A 24,867-nucleotide genomic window follows, 5' to 3' on the forward strand; every position below is an offset into this window, starting at 1 on the left:
GAACACCTTCCATGTTGCTTTGTTTTTCTTAAATTTTAAACCCTTACAGTATGAGGAAAAGTAGTTCCAGAAGCTCAGGGAGACAGAGGTTGCTATGGAAAGTCTTGTAAAAGCAGCAGCCATCAGAAACCTTTAAAGACATTTTAACTCTAGCGTGTTGTGTGATTTTGACAGCAGGAAAGCGATAGAGTTTGGCACAGAGTTGAGCCTCAGTAAATGTTTATTGAATGAATCAATGAAACAGTAGCTCAATAAATCAAGAATGTTATAGGGCCATAAAATTTTAGAGTTGAAAGAAACACTGGAGATCACTTAGTCCAGCTATGTCACTTTGCCAGGGGAAAAAATTGAGGCCCAGTGAGGCTAAATGGGGTGGCCAAGGGCAGAAAGCTGAAAAGTGGCTGAGTGGAAATCAGTGTTCAACTCTCCTGATCCTTAGTGCAATGTTTTTTTCCCTTGGAGAATGAAAAATAAAAATAGAGAAAGCATAAAAACCTCATGAAATTATTTTGCAAGTCATCCGGGTATAAACCTCTTTAAAAGGATAAAGCTTCAATAAAGAGATGTATTTTTTCCTTCCTTTATGTTATTCATAATACTTCCATCTCTTTCTTACTCCATGAACCTGAATTAAGCAAACATTTCCTAGAATTAGGGTGTTGGGCATAATGATATTCTGGTTATTAAATGATTAAGTAAAAAGCTGATTTTTTTAAAACTGCTGGACAGTCCATTAAAATATGGTAGTTACTTTAATAATAACAATAATAATAACCAACAGTTGATTACCCACCATGTGCCAGCTATTTCTTTATGTTCACAGCGGCATGTTAAGGATAAATTTTTCTCATAGAATTGTTGACTTAAAGGCCCCTGAAACAGAATTTAGGTAACCTCCACTATAAAGAAAATCTCTAAAAACTGGCCAGTTATCTCTCTTAGCACTTACTAGAAGACAGTAAAACTGAACTTTTGACCGCTCCCAATTCCTGCCTCCCTAATTTCCACCTTCCTTATCTCCCTAAGCACTGGAGATGGGTGAGTGGGGCAGGAGAGTTAGTAGATCATAGGCCTCATGAAAATATCCTGTCCAAGGAGAAGTGTGCTTCCTTTGCCCAAGGTAATTGAGAGGCGAGACTACTGTAGAACCCTGTGTCATGCCTGTATATGCCTGCAAAAGAGGAATGTCTGCGTTCTACATTCCAGATGCATAGCAGTGTCTGCATCAAACTTGCTGACCTGCCTCGTGCCTTACTGAGGAGAGGAGGGAGCTGGCAGGGTGGAAAGAGACAAAGGAGTATAACCTATACTCTCAGCATCTGGTGTAGCCAGGATGCCTAAGATTCTGTGGGTCATGCAGATACTCCACTTTAGTCTGGAGCTTGAGCCATCTGGCCAGTATTACTCATAAAAGCCCACTTGCTGGGCTGCTGGGCCAGGGGATCACAGTAGGCAGATGCAGTGTGTTGGAACCAGAGGATGAAGCAGGTTGAGCCAGATAAGAATCAATCTCTATCTCTTCCTCATTATGTTTGGAAAATGCAGTGTCGAGGCCCTACAGAGCACTTAGGAGCCTAGCATTTGGAGGGCATCAGAGTCAGTGAGGGTGAACCAAAGAAGCAGGCACAACCAACTGAAAGAGACTGTAAGAATGACCACTGTCCTGTTCTCTTCCTCTCATCGACTCCATCCCAATAAAATGGAAGCATCAGGTTTTAAGGCAGGTGATAATAAATAAGAGGTCTGTGGTCATACCACATCCTCCCCTTCTTCCTCGACTCAGACTATGAATTGAGGGCTGAAATTTGCAACAAATCTTAGATGAATGTTATAAATTAGCCTGAGTTTTTAATAACCAAAAGACCAAAAATGTAGTAATTCTGCCCAAGATGTTATTAAATGAGGGAAGGAAGTGACAGTGTATGCATGTTTAAAATCAGTAACAGAAGAAATATAATGAATACATAAATAAATATTCTTGCATGTTTATATACCATGAACATATCCCATGGACTTTGACTCTCATGAACTTATTGCATATACATTATATTACTTAATCCTCACAATCAGCCTGTCATGTAGCTCCTAGTGTTATTGTCTCCATTTGCTGATGAGAAAACAGAGTTTTTAAAAGACGATTATTTATTTAAGTATTCACAATGTGAGAGTGGAGTTCAAACCCAGGTGTATATGACTCTATAGCCCTCATTCCTATGATCTATTACTTTATAACTGTTGGTCTCATTGCTATCACTTTTATGCATATTCAGAATCCAAACTCCACTCAGAAGCCAGACTTAACTTTTTAAAATGTAAATCAAATCTTGTCACTCTCCAGCCTGCAGTACTCCAATGGCTTCCCATTGTACATGGAATAAAATTGAAAAGTTTGACCAAGATAATGCCTGAATGAATTACTAATCTCCCTCTCAATTCCAGTTTCAGTACTACTAGGTGCTTTACATGTGTGACTTTTGGATTCAGTATTCTTTGGCTTAAGATCAAAGACATGCCATAAGTCTCTTCCCCTAGTGCAAAGGATGGTACTCTAAAATCCAAGTATTCTTAGTTTATACTGATCTTAGTATAAATGAGAATTGTTTATAAATACAGGATATCTATAAATCTGCTGTAAATATCATTGTCTTCCTGTAACCATATATATAATAGTATATTTACTACATATACATATATATAATTTATTTACTTATTTATTAGGTAATCGTTAATTGACCCCCAAAGAAAATGTAAGGCTTTACAAATATAGAGATTCTTTATAAAGCCTGTATCCACCAACCTATGTTTTTACTTTGGTTGTGTCACTGGTATCCTCCAGGTTAAAAGATGCTAGAGTCTAGTTGTCATAGACTCAACTGTGGGAGTTAAGCTGGAGGCAGGCCCAGAGATTGAGATATTGCACACCTGGTGAATGTTTGTTTATGACTTTCCCTCTGTGTCATATGACCTGTGCAGAACTGAATGGTCATCAGCCCAGTTCGGAGTGGAATGGACTGTTTGGTTCCCAGCACCTGCAGTTATTTAAACAAATGCAAATCAGTTGCACAATAGGATTGGAAAATTGTTGTCCCAGAGTGTTGGGCTGTGTCCTATTTTTTTTTTTTTTTTTTTTAGAAAAATATGTTCAAGTTTAAGCTGCATTTATTTTTTGGTCATGAATTGGAGGCTCATTTCATGGCAATATCTACGAAATAAGGAAGAACATGAGATTGGAATAAAGAGGGCAAGGGTTATACACATTTTGATTCTACTCCAATTAGTTATGTGATCACAGTTTTATCTATTAAGCCCTCACTCTCTTCATCTAATAAATGACAGCATTAAACCAAATAATATCTAAGTCTTCTTTACCTTTCGTATTTAATGACCTCACGTGTATCATCATTAAGAGTGTGCCTGTTTTGGGGGATTATCTGGTGGATACTTAGCAACTTATTTCCAGATTGGTTGCCTTGAGGTGTATCTAAAGTGAAAAAAAACCTTGAAGAATAAATATTTTATGAAGCTTGATTTCTTGCTGCAAACAATAGAAGTCAGCCTCAGAATTTCTGTAGGTTGAATCACATTTGGGAATTTTGGAATGATTTACAGCATTGCATCAGGTAGAAAATCCAAGGAAAGAGTCACCTCCCTTTAAAATAATGCTATTTTTCCTCATAGTGGTCAATTGACTCTTTTAATTTCTAAATTACAAGGAGCTTTGGCAGATAAAACTATGCTGTTTTCTGTTACACTTCTTAGGGACTGAGAATTTAACCTGATGTGATTTTCAATAGGCAGACTTTCTTTTTCTGTTTTTCTACACTTGCTTTATCTTTATAGTCAGAGACAATCAGGCATGTTATTTAATTTAATAAAGTAAACTTCTAGTGTGTACCTTTGTTTAGTCAAGGATGTTTTTGGCAAGATATTCTTGTGTATTTGACTTCTAGAGCAGTAAAACAAATGAAACAAGTCTCTTACTCAAATGTAAGTTTTTGTTCACTTGTTTTTTTTCACATGTTGATTTTAGTTTCTGGTTTGAGTTTAACATAATCTTAGAATATATTTTAGGTATAGTAAAACTGTATAAACCTGTGTGATTTGGAATTGTGTATATGAAAAGCAAGATAATCAAGAACAATAATGTAGGTCAGGTTCTTGGCTTAGGAAAATGGCCTGACATTCTTCACGTAGGTGGGAATAGTGGGACTTCTCTCTGCCCATGGACATCTTTGTCCTTAGGAACTGGGGCCATTCCCTTACAGATCCTTCACTTGGTAAAGAAGTTCAGTGAACTTGAAAGTTGTGGAAACAAAGGGTCAAATGAATGAGACTTTACCCCAAGCATAGGCAATGGGAAGGGGCATTGTCCTGAGAAAGAATTTCTTTGTGAACTTGGGGAGCCATTTAACCTTTCTTTGTCTAATATTCCTCTCCTTAAGTAGAAATCAGTAATTCTTGCTGTTGTAAAGTATCCATTTGTTCAAATACCATCCAGAGATTGAACACCTTCTGCCATATGCAATTAAGTGGTTCAGTTATATTTAAGTTCTCTCTGTGATGAGTCATTTGTTTTCTATCAAATGGAATGTTCCATCTATGGATACTTCTTTTAAAAAGTCTTTATTATATTGAGATATATTTTCCCATTGCTTTCATGCTTTGATTCTATTTATACCCCTGATTCCATACAAAATGGAATTACTCTTCTAGGGGACATCCCTCCTGATGTTTCAAGATGCATATAAAGTTTTCCTTTAGAGGGTTTTGAACATTACCTTACATAGTCTAGAAGCCTTTTATCATCTCCACATATATCCAGACACACTCCAGCTTGTCTAAATAGAAGTGTGATAACAGGCATCAGCTGCCCAGCAGTAAAGCACAAGACCGTCCCATCCCTCTTCTAAGAACTTTCATGAATGTAACCTGTGCTTACCTGGGGTTTTTTGAGGGTCTCCAGCACGCTGTTGATTCATGTTCTAAATGCTCTAGAGATTTGGCTTTGTTTGTTTTCTCTGATGTGTCTGGGAAGTCATGTTTCCTATATACTCTTATTTGTTCAGTTGAGTGGTTTTAGACTTGAGAATAGAACTCAGGTTTATTCCCATCAAATTTAACTTTGTCAAAATGAGCTCATCCAATCAGCACAACAAGAATTTATACAATTCGAATTTTTTCACTGAAATTTCCTTCAGAAAATTAGACGAGCAAGAACTGTGTATTTTTGTTTAAATTATTAGGGGGATGAAAATTGGGTAGGACTAACTCCAGTTGCACCCTATTAGATTTCTTCCTCCAGTCGTATTGCAATATAAAGTAAATTAATATGGAATATTAGAAAAATGCTCCAAGCTTTTGAGCAGTTTATCTTTAAATTGTTTCTCTGATTCTATCATAGCATTTCTATGATGAGTAATAGAGACTCCATTTTGACAGTGATCCATTAATCAGCACATTTGGAGTATGGTCCTTCAAGCAATTACATCCCTGCAGCTTATATATTTTTTCTAAATCCTGTGAGGTTGCTCCAGAGAGCAAATGGTATTAAAGGATATTAATGTGCATTGAAAAGTTTTTAAATGCTGCATAATTGATATTATTACTGTTGCTATTATTTTCATTTTTACTAATAAAAGTAGCATTAATAGGAGTAATGTCTTGCTCATATCACCCTATTAATCAGGAAGAAAAGATTTTATCAGATGAATTTGTTTTGTTCTCAGTCATACAGATTATTTAAACTAGTATTTAAATTATTTTTTGAAATATAGTATAAATACTAGGAAGTGCACGTATCATAAGTGTACAGCTGTATGATTTTCTGCACTCTGATCACACCCATAACCAACACTCAGATCAAGAACAGAACATTGCTAGCACCCAAAAGTCCTCCTAACTAGTCCCCGCTTTGTTTCTACCAAAGATAGCCATGACCTTGATTTACAACAGTGGAGATTAGTTTTGCTTATTTAAAAAAAAAAATTATATAAATGGAATCATATGTTCTCTTTTATTTCTAGCATGTTTTTACTCAATGTTATTATTCTGAGATTTATCCATATTTTTGCACATAGTTGTAGATCATATGATCTCATTGCTGTTTAATATTTCACTGTGTAACTATATCCCAATTTATCCATTCTACTGTTGATTGGTATCTCAGTACTGTTCAGTTTGAGGTTATTATGCAGAGTACTGCTGTAAGCATTCTGGTATGTTATTCTGATGATCTTTTTGTCCATTTTGTTGGATGTATCCTTACAAGTGGGGGTTACTGGGTCATAAGGTAGGCAGGTGTTTAGCTTTAAAAAATATTGCTAATTTCATGGGACTTCCCTGGCCTTCCAGTGATTAAGACTCCACGCTCCCAACACAGAGGGCACAGGTTCAATCACTGGTCGGGGAATTAAGATCCTGCATGCTGCACCACACAGCCAAAAAAAGAAAGATATTGCTAATTTCAAGAAAGCAGTTCTCACCAGCAATACATGAGAGTTCCAGTTGCTCCACATCCTCACTAACACTTGGTGCATTTTGTCTTTTTCATTTTATTCTCTGTAGTGGAATGTATTAATATTTTATTGTGGTTTAGTTTGCATTTCTCTGAATACTAATAAAGTTGAACATCTTTCCAAATGGATATTCTTTTATTATGGATAAAAGAGTCTGTTCCTGTTGGTTTGTCTAGTGTTTTTTTTTTTTTCTGATTGATTTGTGTAAGTTCTTTATGTATCCTGGATATAAGTATTTGTTGATATACATATTGCTGTGAATCCAATTTCTTCTTGATGTTTATTGTTTTAGAACATATTAGAAATGCACAAGATATTTGGGACTTATATTTTAAAATGGTCATAGACCCATTCTTTGTGTTCAACAGGAAAGCGTAAATAACTCTTAACTGTGCTGCTTGGTATTTGCATATGACACAGCACAAAACTTAATGACAAGGATTGCATGGTAACAAAGAATTGGAATTATAGTCCTCTTGAAGAAAACAGAATGACTTATTTATTCTCATATAAGTAACATATTCTTTCTTGAAAAAGAACATAGCAAAAAGATTTTCCCAACATAGATTCATATCTCATTTATGGCCTTTTGAGATAATGATATATTCTACAGAGTGAATTTTTCCAAAACTATGTGGTTGCATTTAATGCGAATTTAAATTATCTAAATTTGATATTAAACAATATAAAGGAGTGATATATTTTCATTTTTAAGTAATAGGAATATGATGGTTTGAAATGTCATCAACTCTCATATAACTTCACAGCTTTCCACCTAGTGAACTGCAAACTCTATTTACTATTTTTTTCCTTTGGCTCTGCCACATTATCTGGCAAATAAATCCTTTGTCAAGATTTATTTTGAATAGGGGCTTCCTAGGTGGCTCAGTGGTTGATAATCTGCCTGCCAATGCAGGGGACACGGGGTCGATCCCTGCTCCAGGAAGATCCCACATGCCGCGGAGCAACTCAGCTCATACGCCACAACTATTGAGCCTGTGCTTTGGAGCCCGTGAGCCACAACTATTGAGCCCATGTGCTGCAACTACTGAAGCCCACGTGCCTAGAGCCCATGCTCTACAACAAGAGAAGCCACGGCAATGAGGAGCCCATGCACCACAACGAAGAGTAGCCCCCACTCACTGCAACGAAAAGGAAAGCCTGCACACAGCAGAAAAGACCCAACACAGCCAATAAAATAAATAAATAAATTTATTAAAAAAAATTTATTTTGAATAAATCATATTTGGAATGATGTGAAGTCACTTGGATAAAATGCTATAGCCTTTTTTTAAAATTTTTATTTATTTATTTATTATTTTGGGGGGGGGTACACCAAGTTCAATCATCTGTTTTTATACACATATCCCCATATTCCCTCCCTCCCTTGACTCCCCCCACACCCTCCCTCGAGTCCCCCCCACCCTCCCTGCCCCAGTCCTCTAAGGCATCTCCCATCCTTGAGTTGAACTCCCTTTGTTATACAACAACTTCCCACTGGCTATCTATTTTACAGTTGGTAGTATATATATGTCTGTGCTACTCTCTCGCTTCGTCTCAGCTTCCCCTTCACCCCCCGCCCCCTCCCAAACCTCAAGTTCTCCAGTCCATTCTCTGCACCTGCATCCTTGTTCTTGTCACTGAGTTCATCAGTACCATTTTTAGATTCTGTATATGTGAGTTAGCATACAATATTTGTCTTTCTCTTTCTGACTTACTTCACTCTGTATGACAGACTGTAGGTCTGTCCACCTCATTACATATAGCTCCATCTCATCCCTTTTTATAGCTGAGTAATATTCCATTGTATATATATGTCACATCTTCTGTATCCATTCATTTGTTGATGGGCATTTAGGTTGCTTCCATGTCCTGGCTATTGTAAATAGTGCTGCAATAAACATTATGGTACAAGTTTCTTTTGGGATTATGGTTTTCTTTGGGTATATGCCCAGGAGTGGGATTACTGGATCATATGGTAGTTCTATTTATAGTTTTTTAAGGAACCTCCAAATTGTTTTCCATAGTGGCTGTACCAACTTACATTCCCACCAACAGTGCAGGAGCGTTCCCTTTTCTCCACACCCTCTCCAACATTTGTTGTTTCCAGATTTTGTGATGATGGCCATTCTGACTTGTGTGAGGTGATACCTCATTGTGGCTTTGACTGCTATAGCCTTTTAACCTCTTCAAGCCCTCAAACTCTGTTATTTAGTATTTAAGGGTAGTCAGAGGCTAGATTCTAGTCCTGCTTCTATGACTAGCACACTTTCCGAATTTGACAGTCATTTAAACTCCATGGACATCACTTTCTTAATAATGTAAATTAAAAGCTTGGACTATGAGAGGGTCTCTAAAACTCCCTTTGGCTCAGAGACCTGTTCTGAGTATTCATTGAGGATGAAAATTTTGCAAATATCATCTTTAGATAAGTGAATCTCACTATATCTGATGTATGTATACAAATATGAACCAGAATTCACTTGACTCCCTATCATCAAATGATCAAAACAATGAGGAGAGAGAAATGAATCGAAAGGAATTGGGGATATTATTTTTATTGACTATGGTAACAATTTTCTAAAGACTGATACCTTTATAATATGTGACATTCCCACAGGATAGCATAAGACCATAAGGCCAAATAGAAATAGTGCTTATTGCAGTTGGTCGATTTTTAGCTCAGCAGCACTCTCATTAGCATTGGATAAGAATTATTATTTTCCTATAGCTCTTACAAAGGCTGGAGTTTTTCTATTTTTTCACTTCATTTTTTGTCAATTTCATGGCTATGAAATAGTTTCTGAATATAATTTGATTTTTGCCTTTCCCTGAAGACTCATAGAATTGAGCATCTTTTTATTTATTCATACAGCATATATCTGTGTTTCTGTGAAATTACTATATATTTCTTTTGCCCATTTTACCATTGCTCATCTTTTTTTCAAATTGATTTCTCAGAATGCTTTACAAATCCTGTATTGTAGTCCTTTGTAGATTAATATGGTATGAAAATATTTTTCACCAACCTAATTTAGATTCTTACTCTCTTTATGGTAATATTGATGAACAGGTGTTCTTAATTTTAATGCAGCTGAATTTATCAATATTTTATTAATGCTTTTGATGCCTATTTAATAAATCCTTCCATACTTCAGTATCGTGATTTCTTGTCTTACAAAAATTTTACAGATTTACGTCACTGATTTATATCCTTAGTCCATGGAGAATTTATTTTTGTAAATAAAATGATGTAAAGATCCAATTTCATTTTATTCATGTAGCTAACCAGTTGTCCCAGCACCATTTATTGAAAATGGTGATAATCTATACTTTGCTCACTTATTTGCAATGCCTGACTAGATACAAATCATTTTCATATATGCTTAAGATTACTTTTAGTTTGATTATTATCTTTATTCTCCCCCTTTTGTCTATATTAATGCATTATCTTTATTATCATGATTTTCTAATAATTGTTCATCTTTACACAGAAAAGTTCCTTAATCTTCTTTCTCTGGTGCATTTTGGCTATTTTGGGCTTTATGTTTTTCCCATAGAACTTGTAGAATAAGCTTTTCACATTCATTAAAAAAATCATTGAGATTTTTATTGGGATTTCATTGAATCTATAGGTCTGTTTATATGTTTAAAATATTGATTTTCCCAGGTACATAGAACCTACAATCTTTCTAAAATATCTTAAACCCAAAAGTTGTTTTTTAAAGATGTTTGGTCTATCAATGTATACAATTATATTTGTAATATGATGTGTTTTTTTTCCCACTTATACTCTTGATATTGCTCATGTGTTTTTCTTGTCTTTCTGCATTAGCTAGGACTTTAAGCACAGTACGTTGTTAGTGGGCATCCTTGTTCTGTTTCTGATCTTAAAAAGAGTATTCTAGATTTCACAATGAAGTATGACATATGCTGTTTGTTTTAGATCATTTATCACATTTGTTACATTAGGCAGGCAAGGAGGAAGACATCTACTATTTTCTAGTGCCACCAACTTTGCCAGATGCCTGTACAGCATTATCTCATTATATCCTGAAAGACTGGTATCACTAACCATTTTTAGAAACTGAGATTTTAAAAGATGCAGAATCGCCCCCCAGTGCAGTTAACAGTTGGCCAACCAGGATCTAAATTCATAGTTTAGCCTCCTTTTTTTTCCCCCAGTATATCAGAAATATTTAGTTGTCCTGGCTCCCAATATCAAGCCACTTGCCATATTGAACTGACCAGGGAAGCAAACACCTAAACTATAGACTTTCAGAGATAGGGATTAGGTCAGTCTTGGTCACTCCATTGTCCCCAAAGGCTGGCACTGGGCTTATCACTTGGGGGATTTCAGCCAATGCTTTGAGTGTGTGAACGTAAGGGATCCTCTAGTATGGATTGGGCTGTGCTGGCTGTGACTCTCAGAATGTGGTGGGTTTGGCCTGACCACTAGTCTTCACTAATAGTTTACTAGTAGACACTGACTCTTCCTCAAGGGTTCACTCTCTTGTGAAAGTTCTTAGGTACTCACTATCTTGAACTCAGTGCCATGCCTTGCCTACCTGTGGTTGCTTATAGTACTTTCTGTATCAGGTCATTGAGCCCCGGTGAGCTGAGACCTTGATTTGCGCTCTGATGTAAAGATATGAGTTATTTGACTATTGAATGACAGTAGTCCTGAGGTAAAATCCTATTGCCAGGCTAAGAGTGAGACCCTTGTTGGTATCTGAACCCTCCAGTAGGCGTAGTAGAGATGCTGTACTACCAGGGAAACAGATTAAGATTCTCAAGTACCACTTATAATTCTATGTTTATAGTTTATCAGAAGCTGAGTCCAGACCATACTGTCTCATTTTTCTTGGTACAATGCCATAATCGCCTCGAAAGTTGAGGGAGCTTTTGGCTTCTACTCTTCCTTTGGTTAAACTCACTTAGTGGGAAAAGTCTGCTTTTCCCAAATAGCCACATTTCTGTTTGATCTAACATTTTGTGGGATCCACGTTGTTACTCCTGAATATGGTAAAGATTGAGATGTGTAGAAAACGCTGAGACTCCGTTTCCATGCTGTTCCCCTGAGGATGTGCTAGAATTCTTACCAGTCTCATAAAAGCCAGCCCTACCATCTGCTTGGTGAGAGCAGGGAATGAACCAACAATCCAGCTGATGCCACTGAGGCTCTCTATCACTGCCCCCTCCACCCAGGGAGGAGAAATGCACTTGCTCTATGGGAGATCTGTTTACTCCCAGACCAGATTCTATTATTTTTGCTTTGCTTTCCCCTCACCAGATAATTTGTTATGGTTTCTCAGTGGTGGAAACATTTGGCTCTTCACTGAGAAGATCTTTGAATATAAATGTCTCACTGAAAATTAAAATAACGCCTCAGTTGGATGGAGAGAATGTTGAAAACACATTGGAATCCATTGTTGCCAGCAGAGTAGAACCATCCAGTATGTATTTATGGTACCTGACTCGTGCCCTCGAGATATCACAAAGCTCCTTTCTCTGATCAGAGCTCTTGCAGTGATACTTAAAAATTAATTGAATTTGCAAGAATGTCAGCTTTAGCTATTGCAGTTGATAGCCCGATAGCTGAGGTTTATAAAAATATACTGCCACCTACAGTACTATTTAACTCTCTTTGACAGGGCTCTTGTCATGAATGTTAACTAGACAAAGAGTTCATTTGGAGGCTGATTAGTTATTGTTTCTGTTAAGCTTTGCTGATGTACATAGTATAGTCCTTTACTTACGCATGTATGTATCTCTTTTCCTCTAGGAAAAGAAGAATATATCGCCACTTTCAAGGGATCTGAATACTTCTGCTACGACTTGTCTCAAAACCCCATTCAAAGCAGCAGCGATGAAATAACTCTGTCCTTTAAAACCCTTCAGAGGAACGGACTGATGCTTCACACCGGGAAATCAGCTGATTATGTCAATCTCGCCCTGAAAAATGGAGCTGTCTCTCTGGTCATTAATTTGGGATCAGGGGCCTTTGAAGCACTAGTGGAGCCCGTGAATGGAAAGTTTAATGATAATGCCTGGCATGATGTGAAAGTCACCAGGAATCTGCGTCAGGTAACAGCGCAGTGGTTAAGAGAGTAACTGGCTTTGTTTCTCGCTACAGCTGTGTGTGTGGTACTTGAAAACCCTAACAACATGATATAGGGCTCCTCAGAGTCGCTTACAAATTAGCTTTTTCTTCTTCTGAGATGAATCTTCCTGCCATACTTGAGCAGGGGCATATCTAGAAAGTTCCAGGGGCCCAAAGGCTATTTTGATGCAACGACATATGACAGTTTCCCAGAGGGCTGCAAGGTTATCCCTGCGACCTGCCCTTCCTGTGATGTGTGTGATTCTGTTGTGTTTTTGGTCTTTTGTTTATTTGATTTTAAATTATAGTTTTCATGGTGATCATTTGGAAGCATGCACATTGGGGTCATTAAATCACAGTTCCTTTTTTGTAGTTAAAAAAGCAAATCCAACAACAGTGTGTTTTTGATTTGGGATTGTATCAATCCCTACTCCCTCCCCACCCCAAACTCTGAAATGAGGACAAGAATCCCTGAGGGGGAAAGATGACTCTGGGGGTTTCCACCTCTCCTAAAGGCTCTGCTGATGAAGATGTTTTTATTTTTGGCACAGACACTTATGTTAAACCCCAAATGTCTCTGGAGAGGCCAGTTCATTCTCTAGGTGCCCATTTTTATTTGACTGTATTTTTAAAACGTTCTTCCAAATGTCTACATATTAGGAAAATATCAATTTTTCAGTAAATCTATGGGTCCCCATATACTGTATGCTTTTAACTGAGATATATTATTACAGTATATATATATATATATATATATACAGATAAAAGTGCATAGATTGTCCTTTTATACTGAACATGATAAGTTTTGGTTATTATTTGAAGTTTTATGATATTACAATGTACCATTTTGTTAAGTGTTGACAGTGACTAATTTTTCTGCAGTACATACTGATCTCAGACTAATATCCTTAACATATTTGTTGTTTCTCTAAACAGTTGCAGAATGACCGAATTGTCTCTGGTTTTCCTTTACTAAAACAGCCGTCTCTTTCTGAGCTGTTAACTGTCTAACCTTTTCTTTTCCACTTCTGAAAGCCTTAAACTATCCAAGCTAGAGAAGCAAACAGGAATTTTTAGGAGTGCAGATTCAGTCTAGCTGAGGCAGACCAGTAAAAGCGAAGGATTTCTTGAGACCCTCCAAGACCTTTCAGAGGCCTTAGTGTCATGGGAGGGGCCCTGCATGCTTCACACCTGCCTCGGGGTTTAGTTGCCCACCATCAGGGTAGCTGTAGGTCACGGATTTCCTGTAAGTGTGTCTCTTTGGTTTTCCCTTTTTATTTTTCTCTCAGATTCTCACCAAGAGGCTGAAGGCTCATTTGAGAGAAGCACAGAAGGAAGGGTGGGGCTTGAGGAGCCCACTTTCTAGATTTGCCTTTGCTCAGGTTACAAACCAAACTGCGAATTGGTAGCTCCAAGGAAACTGCAGTTCTACAGCTGGGGTGCATGTGTGGCAGGACAGATTAAAAACAAATCCATTCTACTCATTCTGTGTGTCAGGATCTTTGCTTTGTTTCATTGCAGTAAACTGTGACCCTAAAGTCCATCAATATGACCGAAGGAAGTTTTGGAGTTGAGGAGGAGTCCTTGTATGCTGTAAAATTGAGTAGTAGGGCAATGCCAACCAATTCCTACGCATTTGCTGGGGCTGGGGTGGGCCAGGGTGGGGGAGGGATCACATATGGGCAGAAGGCGGCAGTGGTCAGCTGATGAGCTTTAGGCCTTTGAATCCCTTTTAGACTTTTTTTAAATGTCTGTCAGATGTACTCAGGGAGACAAAGGAACATTGCCATATGTCTGTTTCTGTCTCATAGCAAGTTACCAATAATACTGGCAGGAAAAATATTACCTCTGTGGGAGGCCTATTTGTTAGTCTGCTTTTTTCTTGTAAAATTATTTTGCCCTTTTTCTATGTTACTAACATGCTTAATAACTAACATGTCATTCATGGAATGTTTCATTCTACTAACCGTTACCTGAATCAAAAAATGTACTAACATGGTAGAGACCATCATATTTTTTAAGTAACGATCGTTATTCTGTTCACAGTTTTTAATTTCCTTTCTCCCCCCTTCTCCACAAAGCACTCAGGCATTGGACACGCTATGGTAAACAAACTACATTGTTCGGTAGATATCATTCTAATTGTTTCTTATTTTGGGTTTGCCGTGTGTTTTCTTTCTTTCTTTTAACTGTAGACATCATTAACAAAAGAGGAACTGCGGTTGGTACTCTTCTGCTTACTTTGACCTCCTTCTTTTCATCTGTTGTTGACCTTCTTATTTTTTACCTGTTCCTGTCAACTTCTGTTTTCCAACTCACCTGTAGGGGCATCGTTAACGTTTCGAACGTTTTGCATCCAGCTGTGGTTAACACGGGATAAGACAAAATGGTGGCTGGCCCGAGTGACCGCAAGCTCAGCCAGCCTCGAACCATTCATGACGCATGGCATGCACCCTTGATCTGGGAATGCTGGAGATGCCACACCCATTCATCTTTCCGTCATCACAGAGCAGTTGTGTTTTCCTTCGGTTCTCCCCGTTCTCTTTCCTTTCCTTTCTGAACTGTACTGTCCCTCCTGCATGTGCACATCAGCGTGTGCTGCTTCCACTGGTTGTTTTGCCTCCCCTCCCCTTTGGCATGGACGCAGGCACCTGCATGCTGGACAGCTGCTGCTCAGTAGTGCAAACAGTGATGTTGCTGGAAAGAGCTTGCGCCTTTTCTGTTAACAAGGTGCACGTTGTGATTAGTTAATAACAGACGACTAAACTTTACTAATATGTACACCAGCAAAACTAACCTAGGAAGCATTTTACTAACACCATTTTTGTGTCTGCTAAATAACTTTTGAGTTGCCGTAGGGATGATGCTGACACTAGTTCAATAATCAGTTAACTCTCTAACTAGCTTAGATCTCTTAGGGCTAGTTGAATAGAATCCAAGAATAAACCTCAAACAGACATGAAAATGGGTTCCGCCATAGGTTTAAAAATAAAAACCAAACAAACAGAAAAAAAAAAAAAAAAGCAAAAAGCAAAATGAAAAAATAAAACAAAACAAAACACAAAACAGGCATATCCCAGGATTACAGTATCTAGGTCTGAGTATAGCGTGTCCTTTCCCTGTGCTTTGTTATCTAGGTGACAATATCAGTGGATGGGATTCTTACCACAACGGGCTACACGCAAGAAGATTATACCATGCTGGGGTCTGATGACTTTTTCTATGTTGGAGGCAGTCCCAGCACAGCAGACCTTCCAGGGTCACCAGTCAGTAACAACTTTATGGGCTGTCTCAAAGAGGTAATTATCACCATCACCAGAATCATTCCTAATTCATGATCTCATCATTTCAGATCCGGACTGAAAGCGCCTTTGCTGAAGACCCGATGTTTGTGGTGTCGAAGGGCACAACCTTAAATTCAGTATTCCACTGTCGTTTATATAGGATTGGGGGGATGGGGGCAGCTCATAGAATGTTATCAAGGAATTAAGACCCTCTTCTTTATAGTCTGTAAGTAATTCACAATTTAAGATTTGCCTGGGCAGTTGTGTATTAGCTATAAAAGAAAATCAGACACAAAGAAATATTGGGTCTAGGGTTAAGCCAAACACCCTGTTCATTTCTACTTAAATGCCTTAGGTGTCATATACACAGTGGTAACTTATTTGAGCATCACAGGAAAAAAGAAGAAAAAAAAAATAGGCCAAGAGCTACCAAGTGCAACAAACACAAAGTGAATCTGTATAATGAATGATTTTGTTCCTATATTTTAAATATATTCTGAAGGCAGTAAAGATGTTTCATTTGTGATCTAATGAGCTTACTTGATATTTACCTGAGTGAAACTATCAAGCTAAAATTATCAAGAATTTCATCCCTCGTTCTCAGCTGTCATTGTTGGTTTTAACTTTTGATAGGATTGGACCTTGTTAGGGTATGAGATGAAAAAGATCAGGATGATCCTTGGATTTCAATTTGTATGAATATTTTTCCATAAAAGCTGCCTGTTTTCATTCAGGCACAATCCATTTTTTTTTTTGGCTGCTAGAATCATAAGTTCCTCTTGCATTATATGACTGTAGCTTAATGGTGCAGACCTCTAAAATGTAAAATTTAATAACTTTGAATTTATTAATGATTAGCCATAGGTGTTGTTGGCAAGGAGTAAGGTACTTTGGTCTATTTTAAAGAATATATTCTAATCATATAAAATCGATTCAGTTAAGCATCAGTGAAAAACAGTCACTGCTCAAATTATCCTTACCTATTTTCCATTTATGTAAACATACTGGATGTTGCATTTCCAGTACGTGAGTATATATAGATGAATTCAAAGAGGGATTTGAAAAAGCTATAGTTTTAACAAACACAAGGAGATGCAGTTGTGAAAACCTGCATCTAACCATGCTTTGTGGTGGGAGGGATTGATTGCTTCCCAGAAATAACTTTTACTCTTTACAAATATGTAGCATGACCCAGGACTGTGCTAAGCTCTGTGAGCATAATAAAATAATAATAATTATTATCATTACTGTAATAACAGTAGGCATTTTCTGAGCTCTTATTTTGTGTCTGATGCAATCCTAAGAGCTTTACAGGAATTTCCATAACATACATAGTAATTATCTGCATTTTTCGACAAAGAAACTGAGGTTTGGAGCAGGTGAGTTTCTTGAGCAAGGTCTCACAGCTAACAAGTCTTCAAGCCTAGAGCGTGATCATGGCAGTCTGATTTCAGAGTCTTGTGTGCTCTTAGCCACCATAATATACAGTGTCGTAACAAAAATATTTGTTAGAAGATTGTGTAAACCCTCCAGTTTGTTACAAACCAAAACAACTTTTAGAAATGTATAACAGACTATGAGGAATGAGGTATTAAACTGGCTGGCACAGTTGTACTCATTTGAGTACGAAAGAGCGTGAAATGAGTGAGGGTCTAGTAGACACAGAAGACACACAGAAGAGTCAGAATGTCTTGAAGGATAATTATGACTTGGCTAGGCCAGGAATGGAGAACATGTTTCAGGCTGGGGAGAAGCATGGTGAAAACACAATTGGATTTCACAATATGATGCCTGAAACCCCCTTCTGGTGATGGGAATTGGGGTGGGGGCAGAATCACACCCCCAACCATCCACACCATTTCCTCACTTTTGCTATGAACCGACCACCCTACAGTCAGCCTTAGGCCCTGCTTTATCTACAGAAAGTTAGTCTTGCTGTGCACTGGGAAAAGGAAAGGGAATTCAAGGATCTCGAGCAGAAACTGGAATCTAGCTAAAGAGATCTTTTGGGTATCCTGTAAAAACATGAGAGTTTCTGCAGTGATCACCCAAGTTCAGCTGAGCCTCATTGTCTCCTGACAGTTCAGTTTTGGGCCAGGCAACTTTCTGTATGCATGAATCTTCAGTGAATTGCCTTAATCCAAAATTATAGTTTCAGACTGGACTGCACTTCAGATTAACGTCTTTAATATTTGTGTTAGTGAGTAGTTGATACAGTTTAGAACTCATCTTTTTTTTAATTAAAGTATAGTTGACTTACAATTTTATATTAGTTTCAAGTACAGAATAGTGATTCAATATTTTTGCAGATTTTACTCCATTATAGATTATTACAAAATAATGGCTGTAATTCCCTGTGCTACGTCCTTGTTGCTTATATATATTTTTTACTTATCTTTTTAATTGGTCTTTCAACCATAAAAACCAAGTCGGGTGATTTTCCATGTGATGTTTAATTGGTAGCTATCCACAAACAATGAGGATTCACTCAAGCTGTTGTCTGTGTAGGTTTTAGATAGGTATCGCTCCTCTTACCAATAGGGCACCTCCTACATCTCTCTCTTTCACAGCCTGGGGTATGTGTTTGGAGCAAGTCCTGCCAGTGTTTTATTGATGTGTAGTCCCTTACACTTTATTTCCTCCTGACACACTAGAGTGGAAGGGTACAGGCACAATCAGCCTGTAAATCAAAACACACTTTACTTGGAGAGGTTTGGAATAGTTCATAGTTTCCATCCAAGTCTGAGTTAGTATCTATTTAGAATGCCCTGCTTTTCCTACTACTGAAATAAAATTGTGACAACGTATCATAGATTTTGAGTTAAATCACTTTATTTCAGATAGGTGAGCTTTGTAGAGTTGCTGAAAAGAGAAGAACATTCCCACGTTCATTCTCACCACATTCTCTTAAGCCCATGTGAGCCTTCCTTAACTCTTATCTAGGGCTTTCTGCTCTATAGCACATTATATAAAATCTTAATTATGATTTCATCCGTGGCTCATAACATTTTTATTTTCAGTCTAGTATGTGATCACCCTTAGGATAACCAGTCCTGGGGGAGATATTAATAACACTATATCTGAAGTCATAGGAGAAATTTTGGAGTGTTAAAATAGAAAGAATCCTAGAAGTCATTCTCCAAGTCCAACCTCCTTATTTTGGAAATGGGGAAACAGACCTAGAGGTTATTTGTCCCACCAAAGAGCAATGCAGGGGAAACAGGATTAAAACAAACAATATTGTCAGATAAAATATAATACTTGAATGACTGGCTCTGTTTCATTATAAACAGTGGAACTCAAGATACAAAACTAGAGGTGGCCTACCACTCTCACTAATTCACATCTTCATTCTTTAAAGATTAAAGTAAAACAGAAAAATACTCCTCATAATGAAACAACCCAAAATCTAATGTTTATTAGAAACAATTAGCAGTTAGGGCTTTCCCTATATGGCATTTGATAATGCTTATTTGAAATAAGACTTGGCTTGTATGGAGAGCAACCAACCCTTATTAAGAAATTTACTTATTTTTTAGTGATTAACAAATTTCAAAATAAAGTTATTTCAAAATAATTTGGCAAAATCTAACCTGAACTTCATATATTACTTTGTTCAAACCGAGAGGGAACTTTGAATGTCCAAGAATTTATAATAAGGGGATCAAAGCAGTTTTTTTTAAAAAAGTATTTATATTTTCATCATAAATAAATAAAAAGACTTTGGAGAAATGTTTGAGGTCACTGAAAATGACTTTCAAGGATATAAATTTGAGAAAAGTTAAAGGAAAAATTGTAAATAATAAATTACCATTATATACAGCCCACATCTATAAATTCCTAGAGGATAATAGGTCTTTGAAAATATGCCTTTTTAATTTGATTTTTACAAAAGCAATACTAATCATGCTTGGTCAGAACCATTTGTTTATATTCTTTGCATTTTTTATACCATTGAATAAAACCGGAAATATATGTTGCTTAAGAAGATCATTTAAAATTAAATTTAGTTTTTCCAGGAAGCAATTTTTGAGTGATTGCTACAACAGGAAAGGGATGCTGTAGAAAATTAAACCATGGTGTCTAAGTGAGATGGTTGGAGTCTATTTGAGGACAGCTACAGCTCTGCCTATTCACCTTAGGCTGCTTGAAAGCATTTTATTTATTTATTTATTTGTATAAAAGTATCACAGTTGATTCCGAAGGTGCTCATTAGAGGTTTTTGTGTGTTTGTTTTTCAGTATTCAAAAACAGGTGGAAAACTCAATGATATGTGCTTCTGTCCCAATATTTTGACCATGAGGGCTTCTGCAGTATATTACTTATAAGGAAGGGTCATGATGGTCCTTCATTAATCTTGCCTCAGAATCTCCTTCTGCTGTTATGCATTTCTTAGTCTCTTTGTGCCTCTTTGTGCTTTGAAACACCTATTTCCCTCCTGCAGAGTGAACATTATTCAACACAGTTTGTTAGTAGGGAAGTGAAACTGAAGAGGGAGGAAAGAATTGCTTTGGATAAAACGACCTAGAATGCTTTATTTGAAGTTTGTTTTTAGCCATGTGTATTTACTGGAGTTTTACAATGAGTTGTGTGAGTGGAGACATTGCCTGTGTGAGGAAATTTAGAATGCTACCACTACAAGCTGCTTGGATGAGCCTAAGGAAAGATTCTAGAAAAATAAATAAGTGAAGTGCTAGGGGGAATTAAATCCCTACTGAAAAGTTCATCAACCTAATTAGATCAGCACAACCTTTAATTACACTGAGAAACTTTTAGCACAAAAAATCTGGAAGAGGCTTTGAGGTGGATGAAGTTCAGGAAATATCCTCTTATGTAAGCATTTTCACCCACTGTGGGAAAATAGTTGATACCTGCATGTAATCAGCATGGTCCCCTCTGCCATTTGCAGTGGCATTGCTGTTAATTCACATACTGTACCAGCATCAGCACTGGGAAAAAGTGCAATAGTTCCTTCATGCAGATACCTCTTAATTCCTGTCTTTCTTCTTGTGGACCACAGAGAACTCTAGATGATTGTGAAGGCTTCTGAATTTATCCCCTTATATGGTAGAACCAGCTCATCAAATGTGGGTTCTCAGGTGTTCTGTTCTATTTCCCTCATTACTCAGAGAGTAGAGTGCCTGTCATTTACATGTAAAAACAAAAATCCATGGTAGAATTTGCATTTTAAGTTATTTTTCCAATTTTGAAATAAAAGGCTTTGTGACCTTTTGGAGAAGTTTGATCTCAAGGGAGCTTTGGAGGGTAAGGAGATCTTCACTTCTAATCATGCAACTTGGGAAGAGAGAGGACTTCTTTATCTGGGAGGACCTCCTCATGAGGGTGCCAAAGTCACGATTAAACACATTTCTCCCAGGTTTTCATTTCCTCCAGACTCTTCCCTGTCGGGATCCCTGATACCTGTAGATAGTTTCTGCCTTTCCTCTCTTATTACATTGGCACAGTCTACATATCAATTGGTAGTATTTTACAATGCATTTATGTTAACCTTTCCACATGCCTCATTCATTCTTTTGGAAAGAGAATTGCCTTTTGCATTCCCATTTCATTTCTTCCTAGCCATTTTCCATACAGATCCACATATTTTTTACTCACCATATTATTATATAACTAAGGATAATAAGTTCTACCTTAATTATGTTTGGCAAAATGTCCTCAATTTAACTTAACCATTTTAAGATAGGTTTTGCTGATGCCCCCCAAATAATAGACTGTACCTAAATCAAAGGGATTCCTGTAACACAAGGACTCACACATTGGCTTGGGCTGCCTTCCTAAAGGTAGGGTCTTAGTTCAGTGACTGATAAGAGAGCTTAGTTTTGCCCAGCTGAAAAGGAGGCAAATTGACTTACAGCATTGGGCAAAAATTCTGGTCTAGAAAGAAAATAAATTTTCTCTACCTGATTTAAAACACAGAAGATGGCAGTTTGCTTTTAAAACTTTAACAAGAAAGCATGATGGAGTTTGTGGGAATGTCAAAGAATTTAACAAATTCTTAGGTACCGTTAACCTGATTTATTATAAGCCCTGACTAATTTCTTTCAGATCTTGGAAATACTGAAATGTGTTTCAACACTTCTGCTGTAATAAATTGTCAGTACTAAAATGCAAACAGAGGTCAATTACCCTTGCCTCTTTTCATTTTTAAGACAGCAGATCACGGCTTCTTTTAAGTCAGAAATTCCCCTTTCCTTTTTTAAGGATGTCTTTCCAAGAACCCATGTGAGATAGTAGTAATAACCTAAGTTGAGTATTTTTCCTAGTTAGAGCACATTGCCTGAATGAGCTCATCCAAACATATCCCAGTGATATAAACTCTATGGTACCTAATTGTGGCTAGGATTATGCTAGGTATTATAAAAGGGATGCTAAGGTTAGAGCTATTATAAAAGGATAAGAGAGTTGGTATATTCCAGAATAGTAAGAATAATATATTAAATACTTTCTATTTCTCGTGTAATTTCTACAACATCCAGTGAGTTATCCCATTGTACCTAGGGGTATCAGCAACACACAAGCATAATTTACTCCTAAAAAATAAATTAATGAAACTTTATGAAATAATTAGATATTCAGTATTTCAGACATAGCAGCAAGGGAATCATGGAAGGAAAAAAAAATATTGTGTGCGTGTGTGTGTGTGGACTTATGGCATTTTATCTTTATTAAATTGCATAGGGGGTGCACTATCATTTTTTCCAGTGCTTTGTATTTTCAAAAGTAACTCTCTGAACATGACAAAAGTTACACACTAATACCATCCCTATTTGACAAATGAGGACATGGAGACAGGAGAAGGTCGATAACTGACCTAGGAGAAAACAATTACTAAGTAGCAGAGCCAAGAACTGAATCCCAATTAATCTGACCACGGAACCCTTGCCTTTAACTGCTCCTCTGTGTTGCTTCCTTTACTCCTAATGTAATCTTGCTTCTCTTTCTGTGTTCTCAGTACTTTTATTAAGGTATAATTAAATGAAATGAACTTTATAGAAACCTTAAGGAGAAAGAAAATACAAAAATGCACCCTAAATTGCTAGAGTATTGGAGAAGAGGGTGTCTAAGTGGGAGGGGAAAGAACAGAAAATATTTCTTGGATGCCCAGTAATACATGAGCCTCTTGGTACTACGATGTCATCCCTGTGGACCTCTCTACTTTATAAATCTGCATACTCTTCCTCCTCTAAGGGTATAAATAAGAGAATAATGCTTGTCATAAATTTCTGTACTCTGTAGCCAACTGTATGAACAAAGATGCACACAAAAAACCACATTTAGAAGTACTTTCTAGACTTCTATAAAGTATTGGCTTCATAGATTGCTAAGAGTAAGTTTGCTTCTGTGCATTATAGCCTTGGGGACAAGGGAAATAAGCAATTGGGGCAGAAACCAGGCATTTTGCCATAGATACCCTTCTTCGAGATTGGGTTCAGGGAGTCCCATCTGCTCAGGTCCCCGAGGAAGTGGAATTCAGCTCTTTAGTCTCCAAAGCATCTGGTGAGTCTTTGTCTAGAATTCAGCTTTTTGAACATAGCAACCTCCCTTCCAGGGGACGCACAGATTTTTATTTCCCATCATATTCGGCAGATGCCCCATAGCCTGGAACTATATCAGCAGTTGGCATAATGCATGGTAGTGCTTTCAAATATCAAGCTAGCATAACATGGTTTGGTAGGGGGTTCAATGACATTTTAATTCAGAGGAATTGATGCATTTTATAGAATATAACATTTTCAAGCCCAGCAGAAAGCAGTAATGAATAATGTGTAAGACTAAACATTTCCTCTTAATTTCAGCACCCACTAGAGTACCCTGTTTAAATTGTTCCATTCACTTATGCATGTGTGCATTCAATGAGTCAACATTAATCAGTACCTACTACGTGCTAGAATCTGTACTAGATACTGGGGACGCACAGATAAATAAGACAATGCACTTAGGAATCTGGAAGGAGAGCCTGACAAAGAAACAGAAAATTACAAGTTCCTTAAATGAGATATTAAAATTGCAGCAAAAATACAGCAGAAGCTGTCATTAATCTGCCAGAGGAAATCTATAATACTTTCAAAGAGAGCTGACAAAATAACCTGAGTTATCCTCTCTGTCTTGCTTTGCTCAGCTGTATAATGGGCATGATATTATATGGGATTAAAGCACGATGAATTAGTTCAGCTCTCAGAATTTGAAAAGAATAGGAAAAATGAGGTAATTTCCTTCTATGCCCATTTTCTGGAGAGCTTTTATCATAAATGGATGTTGAACTTTGTCAAAAGCTTTTTCTGCATCTATTGAAATGATCATATGGTTTTTATCCTTCAATTTGTTGATATGATGTATCACGTTGATTGATTTGCGTATATTGAAGAATCCTTGCATCCCAGGGATAAACCCCACTTGATCGTGGTGTATGATTTTTTTAATGTGCTGTTGCAGTCTGTTAGCTAGTATTTTGTTGAGGATTTTTGCATCTATATTCATCAGTGATATTGGTCTGTAATTTTCTTTTTTTGTGACATCTTTGCCTGGTTTTGGTATCAGGGTGATGGTAGCCTCATAGAATGAGTTTGGGAGTGCTCCGCCTTCTGCAATATTTTGGAAGAGTTTGAGAAGGATAGGTGTTAACTCTTCTCTAAATGTTTGATAGAATTCGCCTGTGAATCCATCTGGTCCTGGGCTTTTGTGTGTTGGGAGATTTTTAATCACTGCCTCAATTTCTGTACTTGTGATTGGTCTGTTCATGGTTTCTATTTCTTCCTGGTTCAGTCTTGGAAGATTGTATTTTTCTAAGAATGTATCCATTTCTTCCAGGTTATCCAATTTATTGGCATATAGTTGCTTGTAGTAGTCTCTCATGATGTTTTGTATTTCTGAGGTGTCCGTTGTGACTTCTCCTTTTTCATTTCTAATTCTGTTGATTTGCATCTTCTCCCTTTTTTTCTTGATG

At 37.2% G+C, this 24,867-nt stretch overlaps 1 protein-coding gene across 19 annotated transcripts in view; it reads left to right on the top strand.

Moving 5' to 3' along the window:
* NRXN1 (neurexin 1) overlaps positions 1–24,867 on the top strand; it is a 1,070,346-nt gene that overhangs the window by 397,234 nt on the left and 648,245 nt on the right. For 7 of the 19 annotated variants that reach the window (XM_057740906.1, XM_057740894.1, XM_057740900.1 and 4 more), the window contains 2 exons: positions 12,301–12,602; positions 15,756–15,917. In XM_057740906.1, the coding sequence (XP_057596889.1) occupies positions 12,301–12,602; positions 15,756–15,917 (464 nt within the window). Of the gene's footprint in view, positions 1–12,300; positions 12,603–14,699; positions 14,745–15,755; positions 15,918–24,867 lie in introns of all 19 variants that reach the window. The other 12 variants (XM_057740886.1, XM_057740889.1, XM_057740887.1 and 9 more) reach the window with 2 other exon arrangements.

The sequence above is a fragment of the Hippopotamus amphibius genome, chromosome 7, assembly GCF_030028045.1.
Source record: "Hippopotamus amphibius kiboko isolate mHipAmp2 chromosome 7, mHipAmp2.hap2, whole genome shotgun sequence".
Taxonomy (NCBI): Eukaryota; Metazoa; Chordata; class Mammalia; order Artiodactyla; family Hippopotamidae; genus Hippopotamus; species Hippopotamus amphibius.